Source organism: Euprymna scolopes, chromosome 44 (genome assembly GCF_053919585.1).
Source record: "Euprymna scolopes isolate OS-2025 chromosome 44, ASM5391958v1, whole genome shotgun sequence".
Lineage (NCBI taxonomy): Eukaryota > Metazoa > Mollusca > Cephalopoda > Sepiida > Sepiolidae > Euprymna > Euprymna scolopes.
Genome location: NC_136525.1, coordinates 22,702,682 through 22,722,722, shown reverse-complemented (window position 1 = coordinate 22,722,722; position 20,041 = coordinate 22,702,682). Strand labels below are relative to the sequence as shown.

The window sequence follows — 20,041 nt, the reverse complement described above, 5'->3', positions numbered from 1 at the left end:
CACATAAGATGCCAGTCTTGACACAGCTGCTATACAATTGCATGAGCCTGATTATTTTCGTCTCCATTTTAAATAATTGCCAACTGCAACTACTCATTCTTGGTGCCAAAACGTAGTCGATGCCATTTCTGAAATGACCTTCTCCCTGTTGATTGTAGTATGCTACTGGTCCTGAGCAGTTCTAGAAGGTACATCCTCCCAGACTTTCTTTCTTCTTTGAGAAGAGGTTAGTTCATTGTTAAACACCTGAGGCACCCCTACTGGGGAATGCCAATGGGGCTGCCCTAGCATTTTTATAAGCCAGAGTGTATGTCTCTAGAGCATTGGCTTTTCTATCCCACTTTCCGACCCTAGTATCATATCTTGCCGTGGAATGGAGATAAATACCCAACTACTCACCTCTGGGTTAAGTGGAATCAAAAGCATGACTCCTACACCAGAAATCAAGAATAATTTTGCTCCTTATCTCAGCATTAGAGAGTATAAGTCAGGATTCAGTGAAACTTAGAAAAAGTCATTTTATTTTATTTACAATAGTCAACATTTGAATGGACTGATTTTTTTTCTCAATTCAATTCGATTCAATTCAATAAATCGAGCAATAAATAAAACAGGTTTCAGTTGCCATGTACAGGAAGAGTGGTAGACATTTACTCAGATGAAGATGCAGTAGCTCAGCACCTGTTTAGAATTCAAAATCTTAATGACGGATATGTGGGAATCCTAGGAGTATAAGTGTCGGATATGTGGAAATCCTAGGAGTAGAAGTGTGGGAATCCTAGGAGGAGAAGTGTAGGATATACTGGAATTTTAGGAGTTTGAATCAGACCTTATATCTTTAAACTTCAGAACCTTTCTTCTGATTCACCACTTCATCAAATGAGTTATCTGAATTTTTTTAAATATCTCACGGTTTTCTGAATTCTGCAAAAATGCTGACTCCTGACAAGAGTTTTCCTGAAAACAATCTGTTTATAAAAACAAAGGATAAATGACTTCCAATTCGTGGAAAAATTGCCAATCCCAGCCTCCCCGCTTCTACCACGACTCACCAACCCCCTATTTAATCTCTTCATTTAAACTCAATTTTGCAATAACTTTCTTCCCAACGTCGGCTTATTAAATCAAATGTCACCAATTGGGAGTGATTCCGTCTCTGCAATAAGTATTTTGACTTCTCGACCTTTTACTTATTGTGATTTGAGTAAGATTGGACCCTTTTATTACGATTTGGTCAAAGTTGACCCCTTTTATAAATCCTATGTTGAAATGGCGCACCTCCTACCCCAACAACTTGACGTATTTAATTTTCAGTTGGATTTTATCTCTACAATATAGGGAGGTGTGTACATAAGAGTAGAGTTCCATGACTGTTGCAAAAATGAATGGGAGTTATTGCGTTAGATGTAGAACAGTTGAATTAGTAGGGTCAGAAAAATCAAGGAAAACATGGGAGGAAGTGATGGGAATTGACTTTGAATTTCACTTTTTTTTTTTTTAAACTTTTTAAATTACTACTATATATTATATACAATATTGATAGAGAATTGGCTCTATAATATTAAATCTGCGTGAATTAGATATAATGTTCAAGCATATTTTATGATGGGGTAATGCCGGGCGGCCTGCTAATGTGTCTGTACACACACACACACACACACACACACACACACACACATATTTATTTATTTATTTAAAAACTACAGAAGGTAAAAAAAAACATTGGTACTGTCGGTTTCAAGCATAACATAAAGGGGGCTAGTTAATGGTAAATGTTAGGCTCTCATCAGCCATTTGACGAGAGCCTAACATTATTGACCATTAACTGGTCTCCCTTATGTTATGCTTGAAACCGACGGTACCAATGTTTTTCTGACCTTTTGTATAATTTTTAAATAAATATATATTAAGTGCTTATATTGAAAATATTTTCGTTATAATCAAGCATTTTGCTGGGATTCTTTCCCCCAAACTGAACAGTATATATATATGAATATACCTAAATTAATGGAATTTATTAATACATATATGTGGGTTTTAGTGACTTTATTTTTAAAATTTAAAATGGCGAAAGGAAAGAAAAATATAAGGTATTTGAAGCTTCTCTTCAAATTTTCGGATTTTTTAATCATGTGCAAATGTATTTTATTTCCTTTTGGTGGAGTGATTGTTGCTATTTCTTCTGAGTTAAGGGCGAGATAGATTCACTGATTGATATAATAATTCATTGATTAACTTTGTGCTACAAAACAGATACTGTAAAGAATTGTAAGTGCCAACTGAATTAAAGGAATAAATTGTAAGATGGTCAACATCATCAAATTTGGACTATAGACTTTTGTCATTCATTCATTATGTGCTCTGTAATTACATTGAGCTTCTTAAATAAGGATTGGTGTATATATAGAAAGGAAATATAAGTGAATAAAGAATATTTCCACAAATGTGTGAGAGAGAGAGTTGACGGAGTTTCACTTTTTTATTACTTGATGGAAGCTTTCTCTTGCTTGGTTAGAGTTTATTTGTTTTTGTATTCAAAATAAAGTTCTAGATAACTTTTATATTTTTTTTTCTTCCAATATAACTGAACAGTTTTCCTTGTAGCCTCCAGTCATCTGGCCTGTCCAATGAGCCATCAGTCTTAAAAATAGATGAAGCACTAAGTACACTAATTAGTGAACGTTTATTTATTCATGGGCCTTTGAATAGGAGCATTGACCTTTTCGTTCTGTGTCCTGTACTCATTTGGTAAGTGGGAAAGAAAAACAACCATCTGGATGAATGGGTTCTTCTTCTGAACTGCAAAAAGAAAAGGCGAGATATTAAAGGGTTCAAAGGCAAAAAAGGTCTGTTTAAATACTTGTGCAGATTAACTCACAACTGACCTTATTTTGACTCTCAGCTGTGCATTTCTTAACAAAATAGGCAAAAGTTTGATCACAGAAGTTGACCATGGAATATGAATTGATAAAATGCTCAAGTTCAAATAAGAAAAGTAAAGCTCGAGGTTTTTTTTTTTTTATATACAGGCATCACCACTTTATCAAGGCCAAGCGGCCACTCAAGGATAAGGGTTAAAGAGTGTACAGTAGAAATTGGACAATATAGTAATCATTAGTAATGAAAATTCGGTAAATTTGATAACTTATATGGAACGACTCATCAAGAACTTATTTACGTTAGACTTGAAGACAACCATATTGTAGTCAGCCGGAAAGCAGGAAAACGGAAGACAATTCCACAGGCGTGCAGTTCTAAGAAAGAAGCTTTGTTCATAGAATCTACATTTAGGTTTAGGCACAGATAAAGAGTGGGGGGAATTATTGATAGTGTTTACAGCTAGACGAGTGTTTCTTGTGAAAGTTTGGTGAGGGGGGGGGGACCATAGACTTAAGCTCAGTCGAACACTTTCCATGAAAGTAACGATACATCAGAGACAAAATCGCAACATCTCTTCAGCTCATGTCTGAAGAGTGACAGTGTGTCTTGTTTGGAGTGAATAATAGTAAAAAATTAAAATAATTTAAGCATTAAACTTACAATGTAAAGCCATTAGAGTAGAAAGCTTTCTACTCTAATGGCTTTACATTGTAAGTTTAATGCTTAAATTATTTTTTTTTGATATATTACTATTTTCGACATGACAATTAAGTACGTAATCTTGTTTTTGCTTAAAACAATATATTTTAAAAAATCTATGTGGCGACTCCATCTTTACAAGCACCAAAGTTTCTTCTTTTATTGCATCTATTGCTGTTTCATCCTCTTCCCAAACTCGTCCCCACCGATTACACGGCATTACATCCCAATTAAACGCCAAACAACCGTAGAATTCATATTCTACAAATTTATCCCAGCGATGCTGCGTCATGATACACGCTCTTCATCTTTTTATACATAAATTATAAAACGATGCTGTATTCCCTGTAGGTTGGGTGTACGCCATTTTGTCTTGCAAAAACAAACGTTACTTTTGAAAACAAGCAGATTTTCTCCCAGTTAATTAACATGTTATTCTCGCTATTTTATTTCGCTCCCCCCCCCCTCTCTCTCTCTCTCTCTCTCTCTGAAATATTGGTTATCTTCACTAAAACGGTTTCTTTTCGACTTCCTGCTTTCTGTTTACCGGAAGTTTTACTAAATCTTGCCGGTGTACATCGAGGAAAAGTCTCTTCTGATCAACAATAAAGTAATTCCAGTTTAATTTTAAAACTCTACATAAAAAAATAATCTTTACTTTGAAATGATTCTTTTTCAGAAATGGTTTTATTTTTAATAAAGTATATTATAATCGAAATATATTTTTTAAATTTTTACTTGGATTTAAAAAATTATTTTCTTTTTATTTTAAATTTCAAAGTAAAGACTTTTTCATGCAAACTTTTAAAATATATTTTTTATTATACTAGCAGCCCGCCTGGCGTTGCCCAGTCATAAAATATGCTTAAGTATTGTTACATATGAAGTAAACTCGAGTTATCTCCCTTTGACTTAGTAATTGCCACCGTCACTCTTGACTGCAACCTCTCACTACCGTTGGGTAACACTCTGTTTAGTAGTAAACTGCTTTGTTTCTATTCCGTGTAAATAAATTCCTCATTACGATACCACGTGCGTTTCGTCTCTTCAATGAATGTTTCACTAACAAATTGCTAACATGATTCTAACTAATATTCACCTGTATCGACCCATAATATAAAAAGTATTATATTTTAATTCATGCACAATTCGTATTTATTATTATAGAACCAATTCTCAATCGATTATGATATTGTACCTAATATATAGTAGTGATTTCAAAAGTAAAGAAGAAAAATGACGTGTGCCATCAGCTAGAATTAAAACCAAAGCAAAACTTTTCAGCTGATTCATTAGCGTACAACCTAAATCCATGTATATACAAAAATTACCGTTGTTTAACAGATAACTTAATTAACACATGCGCAGGGGGGGGGGGCAAAAAAAAACTAAAAAACAAACAAAAAAAAAACGGTATAGTCAATTTACCAGGCCATGGTCAATGTGTCTTTCAATTTTGACTCATTAGCAACTTTTTTTTAACGGCTAAAAGCAAATCAAGTGTGCTACAGGTCCAAATACTCTATATATTGTAGCAGTTAACAAACTATTTACTATAAGCGGATCAATGCCCGGTGCCAAAGTGATTCTGACACACTGATCAATCGGTTGGCAGGGCGCATTGATTTGAGCTGTCCCCTTAAGGACTATTTTTAGCCCTTTGGGATCTCAGCTGCGATCGCCAGAGAGACGCCAGCTAACGACCTATACAGACCTCTCTCACTCGCCCCTCTCACTGCTACTTGTTGACGACAGCAGTCTGATGGCAGACGACACCTTCAAACAGACATTTACACTTTCTTTCTTTCTCTTCAGTCTGAGATACAATCTCGTTTTTGTCTTTTGTCTTTGTCAGAGAAATGCACAACATTTCCCTCCTATAATATCAAATTTCAACTCTGTAGGCGAAATATTCAGAGAGGAGTTTGGTAGAGATTTTTCGCACGCACACACACCGACAAAATCACTTATATATATTTTTAAGTGATGAAATGTTTTCATCTTAAATTGTATGAGATTATACAGAACATCGAAACTATGCATAAATAGAATTCAGTTTGATAGTGAAATGAAACCACTCATCCAATAAGAAACCATAAAATGAATAATTAAAGTTCGTTTTTCAAAGGAATATGCAAATTAGTTAACTTTTCTCTCGCATATTCATGACCAAGTACATTGAAGAGTTAATTTTAATAATTTTTAAATAGAAAAAGTAGACTGTTAATATCAATGTCAAAACGAGAAGAAAAAAATCCAGTTTTTGATATAATAGATAAAATTATTCTAGAATTTTTAATTTTTTTTTCAAAATAAAAAGTTAGATATGCCATAAAACAAAATAATTTAACCAATCTATTGTGTATAGCTTAATTAACTTGAAATAGGACATTTTGAGTTTTATTGCTGAGTGGCTTTCGCATAACCAACATCTTGTGTAGGTCAACCGATTGTTACGCAATGAGTTGAATCGTCATTGAATTTGAGCTGCTCTATTTTGCTGCTGTTCGATTCACATCATTGAATTTTTATTGATTTCTGTTATGCGCTATAGATTTCCGTTGTCTCTAACTGCAAACGAGATAGTTGATTCCCATAACAGTATTTTGTATCCTACGTTTCTTAGAGCGAGATTGTATCTCAGTCTGAGATACAATCTCGCTTTTCCCTCCTTCTCTTTTTTTCCTTCCCTTTTCTCTCTCGCTTTTTTCCCCTTCTTTTCTCTCTCTCGCTTTCCCCCTTTCTCTTTTCCCTCTCGTTCCCCCCTTCTCTTTTCCCTCTCGTTTCCCCCTTCTCTCCTCCCTCTCGCTTCCCCCTTCTCTCTCCCACCCGCTTCCCCCTTCTCTTCTCCCACCCGCTTCCCCCTTCTCTTCTCCCACTCGCTTCCCCCTTCTCTTCTCCCACTCGCTTCCCCCTTCTCTTCTCCCACTCGCTTCCTTCCCCCTTTTCTTCTCCCTTGCTTCCCCCTTCTCTTCTCCCTTTCGCCCCCTTTTCTCTTTTCCCTCTCACCCACCACCCCCTTTTTTCCTTCTCGCTTCCCCCTTCTCTTTCCCTCTTTTCTTTTCCCTCTCGCTCCCCCTTCTCTTTTCTCTCTCGCTTTCCCCTTTCTCTTTTCCCTCTCGCTTTCCCCCTTCTCTTTTCCCTCTCGCTTTCCCCCTTCTCTTTTCCCTCTCGCTTTCCCCCTTCTCTTTTCCCTCTCGCTCCCCCTCACTTCTCTTTTCCCTCTCGCTCCCCCTCACTTCTCTTTTCCCTCTCGCTCCCCATCACTTCTCTTTTCCCTCTCGCTCTCCATCACTTCTCTTTTCCCTCTCGCTCCCCCTCACTTCTCTTTTCCCTTTCGCTCCCCCTCACTTCTCTTTTCCCTTTCGCTCCCCCTCACTTCTCTTTTCCCTTTCGCTCCCCCTCACTTCTCTTTTCCCTTTCGCTCCCCCTCACTTCTCTTTTCCCTTTCGCTCCCCCTCACTTCTCTTTTTCCTTTCGCTCCCCCTCACTTCTCTTTTCCCTTTCGCTCCCCCTCACTTCTCTTTTTCCTTTCGCTCCCCCTCACTTCTCTTTTTCCTTTCGCTCCCCCTCACTTCTCTTTTTCCTTTCGCTCCCCCTCACTTCTCTTTTTCCTTTCGCTCCCCCTCACTTCTCTTTTTCCTTTCGCTCCCCCTCACTTCTCTTTTTCCTTTCGCTCCCCCTCACTTCTCTTTTTCCTTTCGCTCCCCCTCACTTCTCTTTTCCCTTTCGCTCCCCCTCACTTCTCTTTTCCCTTTCGCTCCCCCTCACTTCTCTTTTCCCTTTCGCTCCCCCTCACTTCTCTTTTCCCTTTCGCTCCCCCTCACTTCTCTTTTCCCTTTCGCTCCCCCTCACTTCTCTTTTCCCTTTCGCTCCCCCTCACTTCTCTTTTCCCTTTCGCTCCCCCTCACTTCTCTTTTCCCTTTCGCTCCCCCTCACTTCTCTTTTCCCTTTCGCTCCCCCTCACTTCTCTTTTCCCTTTCGCTCCCCCTCACTTCTCTTTTCCCTTTCGCTCCCCCTCACTTCTCTTTTCCCTTTCGCTCCCCCTCACTTCTCTTTTCCCTTTCGCTCCCCCTCACTTCTCTTTTCCCTTTCGCTCCCCCTCACTTCTCTTTTCCCTTTCGCTCCCCCTCACTTCTCTTTTCCCTCTCGCTTTCCCCCTTCTCTTTTCCCTCTCCCTTCCCCCCTTCTCTTTTCCCTTTCGCTTTCCCCCCTTCTCTTTTCCGTCTCGCTTTCCCCCTTCTCTTTTCCGTCTCGCTTTCCCCCTTCTCTTTTCCGTCTCGCTTTCCCCCTTCTCTTTTCCCTCTCGCTTTCCCCCCTCGCCTTCCTCCCCTTCTCTTTTCCCTCTCGCTTTCCTCCCCTTCTCTTTTTCCTTTCGCTTTTCCTCCTCCTCTCTTTTCCGTCTCGCTTTCCCTCCTCCTCTCTTTTCCGTCTCGCTTTCCCTCCTCCTCTCTTTTCCGTCTCGCTTTCCCTCCTCCTCTCTTTTCCGTCTGGCTTTCCCTCCTCCTCTCTTTTCCCTCCCTCTTTCCCTCCTCCTCTCTTTTCCCTCCCTCTTTCCCTCCTCCTCTCTTTTCCCTCCCTCTTTCCCTCCTCCTCTCTTTTCCCTCTCGCTTTCCCTCCTCCTCTCTTTTCCCTCCCGCTTTCCCTCCTCCTCTCTTTTCCCTCCCGCTTTCCCTCCTCCTCTCTTTTCCCTCCCGCTTTCCCTCCTCCTCTCTTTTCCCTCCCGCTTTCCCTCCTCCTCTCTTTTCCCTCTCGCTTTCCCTCCTCCTCTCTTTTCCCTCTCGCTTTCCCTCCTCCTCTCTTTTCCTTCTCGCTTTCCCTCCTCCTCTCTTTTCCCTCTCGCTTTCCCTCCTCCTCTCTTTTCCTTCTCGCTTTCCCTCCTCCTCTCTTTTCCCTCTCACTTTCCCCCCTTCGATTTTCCCCCCTTCGATTTTTCCCTCTCGCTTTTTCCCCTTCGATTTTCCCTCTCGCTTTTTCCCCTTCGATTTTCCCTCTCGCTTTTTCCCCTTCGATTTTCCCTCTCGCTTTTTCCCCTTCGATTTTCCCTCTCGCTTTTTCCCCTTCGATTTTGCCTTTCACTTTCCCCCGCTTCTCTTTTCCCTTTCGCTCTTGCTCTTTCTCTCCTCCTCCTCCCTCTCTCGTTCCCCTTTTCTCTTTCTTCCCCTTTCCTGCTTTCCCTCTGTGTGGCTTTCCGTTTTTCTCTCTCATACAACCGGTTGAATATAAAATTTTCAAGTCATCAGCAGTGACTGACTACTTGACCTAGTTTCGATGTTGCTTTTCAAACAACTACCAATCAGTATAAAAGGAAGCAATGTTATCTTGCTCCACCCCCTGCCGCCTGTTGACCCATAATGAAAAAAAAAAAATTGTGCTCATTACTCCCTGTGTTGCCGAGAATATGTATCCCATAATTTATAATGGGTTCATTATTTTGGGAGTTCACACATCAAATAATTTGCAAGATTACTCGCTGTTGACTTCAAGTTGGTCTGTAATAGCGTGGCTGTGACGTCAACTGTAGAGAAAATAAAGACTTTAAAAAGATAATTTGGCACCGTAAGTTGGACTAACCTTTTTTATAAAAAAGGGTAAAAAAAAATAATAAAAAAGATTATAATGTAACCATTCAGTTGCAAAGGAAGGAGACGAGAACGAACCAAGCAGAGACATAGATAACGTTCACTATCACATTAGAGGTGTGGATGACATTCGAGAAGACGATCAAGTGGGTGACATCACGGCCATAACAATGAGGAAATTAAAGGTCGTTGTTACAAATAAAAGTGGGTTTAAGTTTTTTTTTCTATTCTTTGGCTACTTTGCGACTGAAGTGTTGGTTCCTGGACAATGTTACCAAATTGGTTTACCAAATTGAAAAAAAACGTTATTTTTTGATTCTAAATAAAAAAAAAAAATTAAAGAATACAAAAAATTCATAAAAGACTTTACATGTCAGCGTGAATTGTCACAGACAGACGATATGTTGTCTCGCAGTTTTTTTTATTATAGAAAAAATTGTCTAATTTTATTGACTTTTGTTTGTGTTTTATCTTCATAGGATTTATACATGGAGATCCTCGAAGACTTGTCTACCCAACCGATACACGCGGAAATATCTGTGGCTATGGAAACTACTCGTAAGTGGAATTCAATCAAATATTGCTAAACTTTTTTTTTTTTTTTACAAGAATTATCGTTTATCAAGGCCCGAGGGTCATTAGAGGATAAGGGTTAATGTGTGTTAGGTGGTCAGTGAAGCACCTCTGTGATAATAGGTAGTTATGAAAATTGGGTAGTTTGATTATTTAAAAGGATAGCTCAACATGAACTGGTTTACATTGGACTTAAAAGCGATCATGTGGTAGTCTGCTGGAAAGTAGTTCCATCGTATAGTGTCCCACAGATGGGCAGTTCTAGGAAATAAACCTTGCTTATGGAATTTTCGTTTAGGCATGGACAGAGTAGAAGAAATTGTTGGCAGTCTAAAGGCAAGAATTAAAAAAATCAAAAGTTTTGTGGGTGTTACTCTTAAAAAAATCCAAAGAACATGAAAATCTTGCCAGGAATACGGTAGAATCGGTTAGAATGCACTAGCTAATACAGCCACTAGTCAACCCAGCCACTCTAATATTTGATTGTGTTCCTCATTCTTGCCCATTTTTAAATATCTGACTCTTTATCTGAAAGCACATCTTTTAAACTCCTCGGCCTATCATTCACAGGAAACATGAGTTGGAACAATTACATTGAGAGCATTGCCAGGACCACTGCGAAAAAGGTAGGTTCTCTCTACCGTGCTAGAAAGCTACTAACGCCCGAAGTATCCTGTACCTCTATAAGGCCATCATTTGCCCATGTATGGGGTATTGTTGTCATATTTAGGCCGGTGCATCTGCTACTAGTCTCTCACTCTTAGACAAGATTCAAAAGAGAGTTGCCAACCTAATAGGTCCTGAACTGTCATCCAAGCTTCAGCCTCTGTCCCATCGATGAAATGTAGCATCCCTCTGCCTGTTCTACAAGTACTTTAATGGTGAATGTTCCGATGAACTGCAAGCACTTGTAACCCCGGTACGTAAATACCCCCGACAAACCCGACAGGCAGTAAAATCCCACCCCTTCACAGTAGAGGTCCCTAGATGCCTTCTACTCCAGTAGTTTCTTCCCTAGAACCGCTAGACTTTGGAATTCCTTTCCAGGTTCCTGCTTCATTAACTGTACTGACATGCAGAAGTTCAAGTGTAACGTGAACCGACATCTTGCTGCCCAACTCCCCACCTAGTACCCCTGTAGCCTACGTCCCTAATAGTAGCCCCCTACATCAAAGTGGCAATGTGCCTTGTTTGGGGTGAAAATGTAATAAAAAATAAAAATAAAAAAATAAAAAGTCCTGGTTCTTTGTAACCCAATTCTTAAGTTATTTAATTGAAACGCACGGATTCAACGACTAAAAAGTATGAACGGAACTGAAGTTCCAGGAGTCTTTTTTTTTTTTTTTATTACAAGTGGAGACACTGTTTATCAAGGTCCAAAGACAATTTGAGGATAAGGGTGTATGTACGTTAGGTGGTCAGTGAAACCCTGTGATGATAGGTGGAGAATTTGTGGAAGGTGTATAGCGGGTGAATGGTGGCCGTTTTGTTAAATAGGGAAATAAAGTGGAAGTTGCATGGTCCCCTTTACCAAGAAATGAGTACACGAAATTCGCCGAAATTATATTTACAGCCAATGTACATTTATTTATAGAATGGATACAAGTGTAATGGGAAGCAGTTCATTACCGAAAAGGTATAAGAAAACATTACTTGCATTTTTTGCCTCAAGAGTGGGAGTTCAAATGTGCTTTGTGCGGGTGCAAAACAATAGTTTTGATGCAATCTGCATGGTCTGTGGCCCAAGCGAGAAAGGAAGAATGATATGAACCGGATGTGGAAGCAGGATGTATCGCCCCTTTGTGGCAAAGAATGGCATTGCCAGAATTTAAGGGCGATAATTAAGTTTACCTTAATGTTATCAGTTTTGTGTTTGTGTGTTCGCTTGTATGTGGAACTTGGTTCCCATAGGTGTCAGCAGAGTTGTTTAGAAAGAGAGATTTGAAGACCAATAAAAAGGAAAAGCTGTAGCAGTTCCCACTAATATGGCATTGAGAGGCTCCACCAGAAATTACTGCATCGTCTTGGCTTCATTCACCAAATGGCAATACAGCAGCCCCAGTATTTTACTCTTGTTTATAGGACAACCTCCCTAGGAGTTAATCCAAAATTCAGGTCCCGAATGCTCAGGCAGATAACATCAACCCAGGTAAAACGTTTACATCCAGCATCCTTATTAGTGACATTGCAACAAGAACAGAAATAGAAGTAAGTCATCTTCAACTACTGCTTATGGTAATGTTATTTCAATGTTATTTTAATTTCTGTTGTCCTCTATAGCCGTACGTCCAAACAACATCGTATTAATGTAAGTGGACCCTAGGGATCGATTCTTAGACCTTTATTATTCTTGATGTTCATAAATGACTTCATTGATAAAATTGTGTCCGAGATGGGTGTGTTTGCTGATGACACCCCACTCTGCTTTCCAACTGACTACAATCTGGTTGTCTTCAAGCCCAACGTGAACAAGTTCCTGATGAGCCGTCCCCTTAAGTAATCCAATTTACCCAATTCCTACTACTAACGATTACAGTAGAACCCCGAGATACAGTGGCACTAGGATACGTTTTTTTTCAGGTTACGATGTGGAATACGATGTTTTCTGACCCCAGGTTACGATATTTGCCCCACCTTACGATGTTATATTATTTGATTAAATACATGTGTCTTATATACTGTTCTGTATTTTGTTTCTACTTTTTAATGCCGTATCCCGGGGTTCTACTGTACTACATTTCCTCCTATTGATTACTTTGCACTCATTAACCCTTATCCTCGAGTGGTCTCCGGGCCTTGATAAAAGGTGACTCCTGTGTAAAATAAATAAATAAAAATATAAAATGCACATCCAAAGCAACGGCAGAAACTTTAGGAAACGACCTTTAGTCTGCAGTGGAATGGAGTGGTGAGTGGATAGTAACATTTAATGCTGCTAAGACTAAACTTCTTTCCTTTAACAACTACAAAAAATACCTTCTCAATCACAGATTGCCATGGCTAATAACTAGGGCTATGACAACAGTATATTCTTTTCATTGTCATGACTCTCGAGTATATCCGACACAGTTAGACACAGCTAATCAACCGAGAACCACATCACTCTATATAAAAGCATATAAGATATCAACGCATACATACTGGAGAGTCAAAACAATTAAAAGAATATGCTGTTGTCCAAGCCGTACTAATAACACTCTACATGAGAGCTCATTGTTTAAACACCTTGGCCTAACATTATTCACAGGTTACATAAATTGGAACAAATATATTGAGGACATTGCCAAGGTTGCTGCAAAGAAGGTGGGCTTCCTATTGTTGATATATATATATATATATATATATATATATATATATATATATATTTTAAAAGAAATGTTTTTTTTATAGTTTATTGTTGTTGTTTATGATACAAAATGTCTTTAAAAAAAAAAACAGAATGTTATGTACAAATTTTAGTTTATTATAAAACTGAGGATTCTTCAGAGGGAAACTTGATGTTTACATCCCAAACACTGCATAGATTGTCCTACTCGCTCCTTCAGACATAAGCCAGACCCCCCCTCCTCTCACACACACACATACACTCTTTGCATTCCTTATAGTCGTCCTTACTTCCCCCAGGTATGACTAGGAATTAGATGTACTTAGTCACCTTTGGTTGTATTTTGAAAGCATTCAGTCTGAAAGTATTTAGAAATAAACAGTAATCTATTTTGAGTTCCTCTCTCCACCTTCACTACCCCTCTTTACTTCCCTCATCCCCACGCACATACACACTTGGTGCTAAGAGGGAGATTTGTTTTAAGAGGTGTGTTCAGACGGTCTTTAAAGATAAAAATCCAGTTGTGGCTTCATGAAGGCTTAACTTGGCTGAGAAATTATGAACACAGTTGGGGAGTTTAAGTGGGGATTTTTTTTTTTTTTTTTTTTTTTTTGCTGCAGAGGTTGGCAAAAATTTAGAGTCAGCATTTTTTGTAAGCATTAAGATTCAAGATTTTATTTATTTAAAAAAAATTTTATTTTGAATTGTCTGAAAAGAATTTAATTTCAATGTTTTTTTAATAATTTCAACTATCTACTCTCTGATTAAATGGTTTTCATTGAGAGCTCTCTCTCTCTCTCTCTCTCTCTCTTTCTTTATCTCTCTTTGTCTCTATCTCTCTCTTTCTTTGTCTCTATCTCTCTCTTTCTTTGTCTCTATCTCTCTCTTTCTTTGTCTCTATCTCTCTCTCTTTCTTTGTCTCTATCTCTCTCTCTTTCTTTGTCTCTATCTCTCTCTCTTTCTTTGTCTCTCTCTCTCTCTATTTCTTTGTCTCTCTCTCTCTTTCTTTGTCTCTCTCTTTCTTTATCTCTCTCTCTTTCTTTGTCTCTATCTCTCCCTCTTTCTTTGTCTCTATCTCTCTCTCTTTCTTTGTCTCTATCTCTCTCTCTTTCTTTGTCTCTATCTCTCTCTCTCTTTCTTTGTCTCTCTCTCTTTCTTTGTCTCTCTCTCTTTCTTTGTCTCTATCTCTCTATCTCTCTTGGTCTCTCTCTGTCTCTCTTCCCCTCTTCTATTCCTTTTCCTTTATTCTACCTTTTCTCTACGAAATAAGTTGAGCCTTTTTATCTTCAAATAGAATAAACATTCTCTTTGTTTATTGTGGCTCAACATGTATGAAGAGAATTTTTCACATGGAGCTCAAAAATGAACTTGTCTTTCTTAAATTTGCATACTGGTTGATATGCTGTAAATCAAATCAAACTTACGCTAATGCAAAGTGGTTGACACGAGGTCAGACGATAAGGAAAATCAGATGCCTTGTGTGTGGCTGTGTGAACGTTCTGTTTTACAAGTACTTTAATGGAATGTGTTCTGATGAACTCATAGCACTTGTGCCCCCCTATGTACATCCCCTGGACTAATTCCACAAGCATCAAAAATCCCCACTTACTATTGAGGTCCCTAGATGCCCGAAAGCCTTTTCTGCTAATAGTTTCTCCTTGCAGACTACGTGACTTTGGAATTCCCTCGTTGTTTCCAGCTTTCCTGACTGCACTAACCTGCCAAAGCTTAGATGTAATGCGAACGGATGTGTCCCAACTCCCCACAGTTCGCTGTTAGACACAATGTTAAATAGTAGCACTTTACAATCTAAATGGCAATATGCCTTGCTTGCAGAGAAGGAAGTTTTAAAAAAGAAAAAAAATAGTAATTGACCAGCGTTCACCTTTTTCCAGTCAGCATGAGATGTGCAATCGGCAATAAGGTAACCCTTGTATTTTGAGTGTTGCTCGCACTAAGGATTGAACCTTCAACCTTCAGGAGAGTGTAACTTACCACAGCAAAATGAAAAGGCAGTAAAAAAAATAAGTAAATAAATATACAACAATTAAATGTCACTACAGGCTACTTTTCTACGTACTTAGGAACTGGTAACCACGTGAGGCTTAGAAAATGGAAAATGAAACAGAAATACAGCTAATCTAATGTAGAAAAGGCAAAGTGTGTGTGTGTGTGTGTGTGTGTGTGTGTGTGTGTGTGTGTGTGTGTGTGTGTCTTGCAAAAACTTCTGACGGATGCGTCGGAACTTGAAACTAGTATTGTTTTAAACCTCAGTCTTTCGGATGACAAATATAAAAAAATTGGCTAAAAACATTAATTTCTTCACCCTCATCTGGACAGTTGTCTACAAGGAGAGGTCCCTTTTTTCATCAACATTTTCACGTCATCGTCTCCATTGGATTGACTGGCCTTAATTCCAACACCCGCGACTTTCAGTTTTGCCATGGATGCATGGCTAAGACATTAGGTTTTTTTAACCTTTTTTTTTTCTCCTTCACATTACAGGTTAAAGCCTGTCTGCCTGCCTACTACCACTTTTTTTTTAACACCTCTCCACCCTGGCTGTCTACTGTTGTTTTGATTCCTCACCCCACCACTCCACTAATATCACTTTTTTCTTTTTTTAGAGGGTTCCTTGCTACACCACCCTGACACACCCCGAACAAACCTACGTACCCCTCCCCCCCCCTGCTAGTAAAATATACAGTTCAGTTGATTATAAAATTTTCAGCAGATTGTGACAGTTGTTAGCTATTATTTCTATTTAATTTACCCTCCCCTGCTCAATGAAAATTCAATTCTTGAATTAAAACCATCAACTCAACTTTACTAGATGAGAAATACAACCTGCCCCCCGCCTCCACCACTTTCATCTCTGTATATAATAAAATAGAAACAGTTATTTTTGTCTAGGAAAAAAATGTTATAACTTTGCAAATTATAGGAAGTGTTATGATATGCTGTTTCCTTCTAATGAATAGAATATAAAAATATTCTATTAGAACGTTTTCAGAACAATCTGGAAGAAACAGGAAAATTCCATGCAGAAACATATATAAAGGATGTCGCACTAGTAGCTGTGTTAGTTGTTAAGTTTCTGATTTGCTATTAAGAACACCAGTAATGTTTCTAGGATGAAAATCCAGCCGAAAGAAACTCCTTAAAAGTCAAACACAGCATCATTTGAAGAAACTGAAATTTCCGTAACTACAAAGATTTCTCTATATTTTCTCACTGACCCAAAAAAAATATATTTTAATATTCTTATTAGATTTTACTCATGCATAAAACATTTGATTTGAAGTTAGTTAAAGGGAGATAAGAACTACTATCAACACTATAGACCTCACAATCGCTTACAAAACTAGTGGCAGTAGTATTAAGAAAGTGTATTTATTTATAAATATTATTTGTATGTTTTGTTTAATGTTAAAATAAACATTTATTTTAACTATGAGTTTCATTTTTTTTTTCTTGTAATTTGTTACTCGCTCCTATCCCTGGACAGACACGTAACAAAATGCAGACACCACATGTAAATTCAATATGTTCAGACTACTAACCATTATCTGACGTAGGTTTTCCACACATCTATCACTTTCATTCGTCATCCGAAATTCTTATAGTTTTTCATACAAGATTCACATTCCAAAACAAGTCATATTTAACAGTGGTAGCACAATTTTTACTCACTAATTATTTTCTCCTCCCTCTCTCCTCAACCATAACCGCCAGCCAGTGTACACCAGTAAATGCAAATGGATGTAAGTAACCGCCTCAAAACATCACTAATCGTCAGTGATGACCAGTGCCCACCACAGGTATCCAGTGACAGTGCCTAACAGTAGAAGACAGACAATTTCAGTCTGATGTAGTTCAATGGAGGCTGACACTGATCATGGCCACCAGTGACTGCCAGTTGCAAAAGCAGCCAGTGCCCACAAATAAATCGCCCCAAACCAGCACTAATTGCCAGTAATCCCAGTGCTGATAATGACAGCTAAAGACTTCCACTAGTGCCACTGCCAGAAAATGCCCAACAGTGGAAGCCAGATAATTTTATTTTGGCCACGGCCACCAGTGCCTGCTATTTACCAGGGCTGACAAACGTAGTTTGATTTGTTTTCAGGAAGTGTGTGTGTGTATGGGGGTTTTTACTGAATAAGTTCTGGCTTTGTGCCACATTTCCACCGGACAATGCCGGTACACAGGTTTTGCTAGTTTATATTAAATTTCGTTTTTTCAACTTATGTAATGTTGTGTAGAGATTAGAGGCGTGGGAGGACGGTTATAGTATGTCGGTTTCAAAATATGCCCCCCCCCTTTTTTTTAAAGGGGTTAGGGTAGTATTTCTGGTGACAATTTTTTGTGAATGAATAAAATGTCATCTTGCAAGAATGTAGGAAGTCCACATAATTATATTGTCACATTAATTCGCATTGTCAGTGTGGGTTTTCACTTATTAAATCTCGGATTCTCAACCAATGATAGTCACCCTCTGCCAGCCAACAACCAAGGCACTACTTTATAGTCTTTCCTTATTTCTCTATCTATCTATATCGCTTTTTTTCTCTCTGTCATATATATATATATATATATATATATATATATATATATATATATATACTTCCTTCTCTATTTCTCCTCTCTCTATTTACGTCTCCCTCTTCGTACTAATCTTTTTCTGTCTCTTTATCTCTATCTCATTCTCTCCCTCTCTTATCTCTTTCTTTTTCCCTTCCTTCTATTTTCTCTCCCTACCTCTATCTTCCCTCACTTTATCTCTGTGTCTCTTTCTCTCTGTCTCTCTCCGTGTCTGTCTGTCTCTTTCTCTCTCTGGCTGTCTCTCTCACTCCGTCTTTCTTACTCCCTGTCTGTCTTTCTGTGTCCTTCTTTCTCTCACTCTCTTCCATCTATCTCTTTTTCTCCTTCTTGCTGTCTCTTTATTTCCTACTCTTTCTCTATTTCCTCCTCTCTTTCCCTCCCTCTATCTCCTCTCTTTCCCTCCCTCTATCTCTCTTTGCCTCCCTCTATCTCCTCTCTCTTTCCCTCCCTTTCTGTCTCCTTTCTCTCTTTCCCTCCCTTTCTGCCTCCTTTCTCTCTTTCCCTCCCTTTCTGCCTCCTTTCTCTCTTTCCCTTCCTTTCTGCCTCCTTTCTCTCTTTCCCTTCCTTTCTGCCTCCTTTCTCTCTTTCCCTCCCTTTCTGCCTCCTTTCTCTCTTTCCCTCCCTTTCTGCCTCCTTTCTCTCTTTCCCTTCCTTTCTGCCTCCTTTCTCTCTTTCCCTTCCTTTCTGCCTCCTTTCTCTCTTTCCCTTCCTTTCTGCCTCCTTTCTCTCTTTCCTTCCCTTTCTGCCTCCTTTCTCTCTTTCCTTCCCTTTCTGCCTCCTTTCTCTCTTTCCTTCCCTTTCTGCCTCCTTTCTCTCTTTCCTTTCCTTTCTGCCTCCTTTCTCTCTTTCCTTTCCTTTCTGCCTCCTTTCTCTCTTTCCCTCCCTTTCTGCCTCCTTTCTCTCTTTCCCTCCCTTTCTGCCTCCTTTCTCTCTTTCCCTCCCTTTCTGCCTCCTTTCTCTCTTTCCCTCCCTTTCTGCCTCCTTTCTCTCTTTCCCTCCCTTTCTGCCTCCTTTCTCTCTTTCCCTCCCTTTCTGCCTCCTTTCTCTCACTATCTCCTTCTTTTGCTATCTATCTCCTCCTTTGTATCTCACATCTTAACTCTTTCTCCTTAACTAGGTATATCTTTCTGTATCTCTATACAGTGAAGAAATATTTGTACACTTCATCCATAGATTAAATAGAATCTATTGTTTATAACTATTTACAAAATCACAGTGTAGTATCTGTTCTGATGCTAGACTTCACCGTTTCTTTCCTCGGTCAGTGGAGGAGGAATCCTTCACGACTGAGACAATTTTTATTTTCGTTCCTATCCAGTTGCTCCTTTTTGGGGAGCTGGGTTTTCTCCACATTAAAAACCGACCTTGTGTCTAACTCTGCCCTCGTAGGGAGGCAAATAAATAGGAACTATTTAGAAAATATTGAACTACAAAACAAATTAATCTACAAACAAAGCATATACAATAAAATGACCAACCATGTTGACATGGCATAAAAAAAAAATCTACAACTTTGACTTGTCCAACTGCTCATTAGACATCCGGAAACCTGTATAAATCTATTCAGGTTTGTATTACTGTACACATAGATTCGAAAAAGTTGTCAAAAAACAAATATATAACAAATAAATGTTATCAAAGACAAGATAAGTTACTTTTCTACCAAACTGGATATAATTTTCGTGTTTTTATTCAATTTAACATGTTTATTCAGCTCGAAAAACATACAGTGTTTACCGATGTATTGGAAAATTCAAAATGTCGCCCAACTCTCTCTTTAACACGGTAAGTTTGGGAAAAAGTGTTATAAATAATAAACTAGACAAAATACTGTTAGAAATTCGCTCAATATATGTTACCGTGATATAACTTGACATATATTCGGTGGTTTTTTAATAGTATTTTGTCTAGTTTATTATTTATAACTCCTTTTCCCAAACTTACCGTGTTAAAGAGAGAGTTGGGCGCCATTTTGAATTTTCCAATACATCGGTAAACACTGCATGTTTTTCGAGCTGAATAAACATGTTACATTGAATAAAAACACAAAAAAATATATCCAGTTTGGTAGAAAAGTAACATCTTGCCTTTGATAACATTTATTTGTTATATATTTGTTTTTTGACAACTTTTTCGAATCTATGTGTACAGTAATACAAACCCATCTATTCTATATTAATCCTTTACCACCAGATTTTTTTTATGCAATAAATAATTTTCTTAAATCATAAAACCCACACGTGGCGGAAGTTAGCATGCAACTGACGCATGAACATAAACAAAATCATTCACTTGTTGGACCATGCATAGACCTGTACTTTGAAGACCAGTTGGGCTGAGAAACCATAAGAGTAAGAAATTTTCTTTCTTTTTTAAA

The 20,041-nt window shown here is 38.5% G+C and overlaps 1 protein-coding gene across 2 annotated transcripts in view; it reads left to right on the top strand.

The window, feature by feature from the left end:
- The window catches only part of LOC145268738 (choline transporter-like protein 2), a 279,161-nt gene that overhangs the window by 177,840 nt on the left and 81,280 nt on the right, over positions 1-20,041 (top strand). For both annotated transcript variants that reach the window (XM_080124322.1, XM_080124323.1), the window contains exon 4: positions 9,641-9,719. In XM_080124322.1, the coding sequence (XP_079980448.1) occupies positions 9,641-9,719 (79 nt within the window). The remainder of the gene's footprint in view (positions 1-9,640; positions 9,720-20,041) is intronic.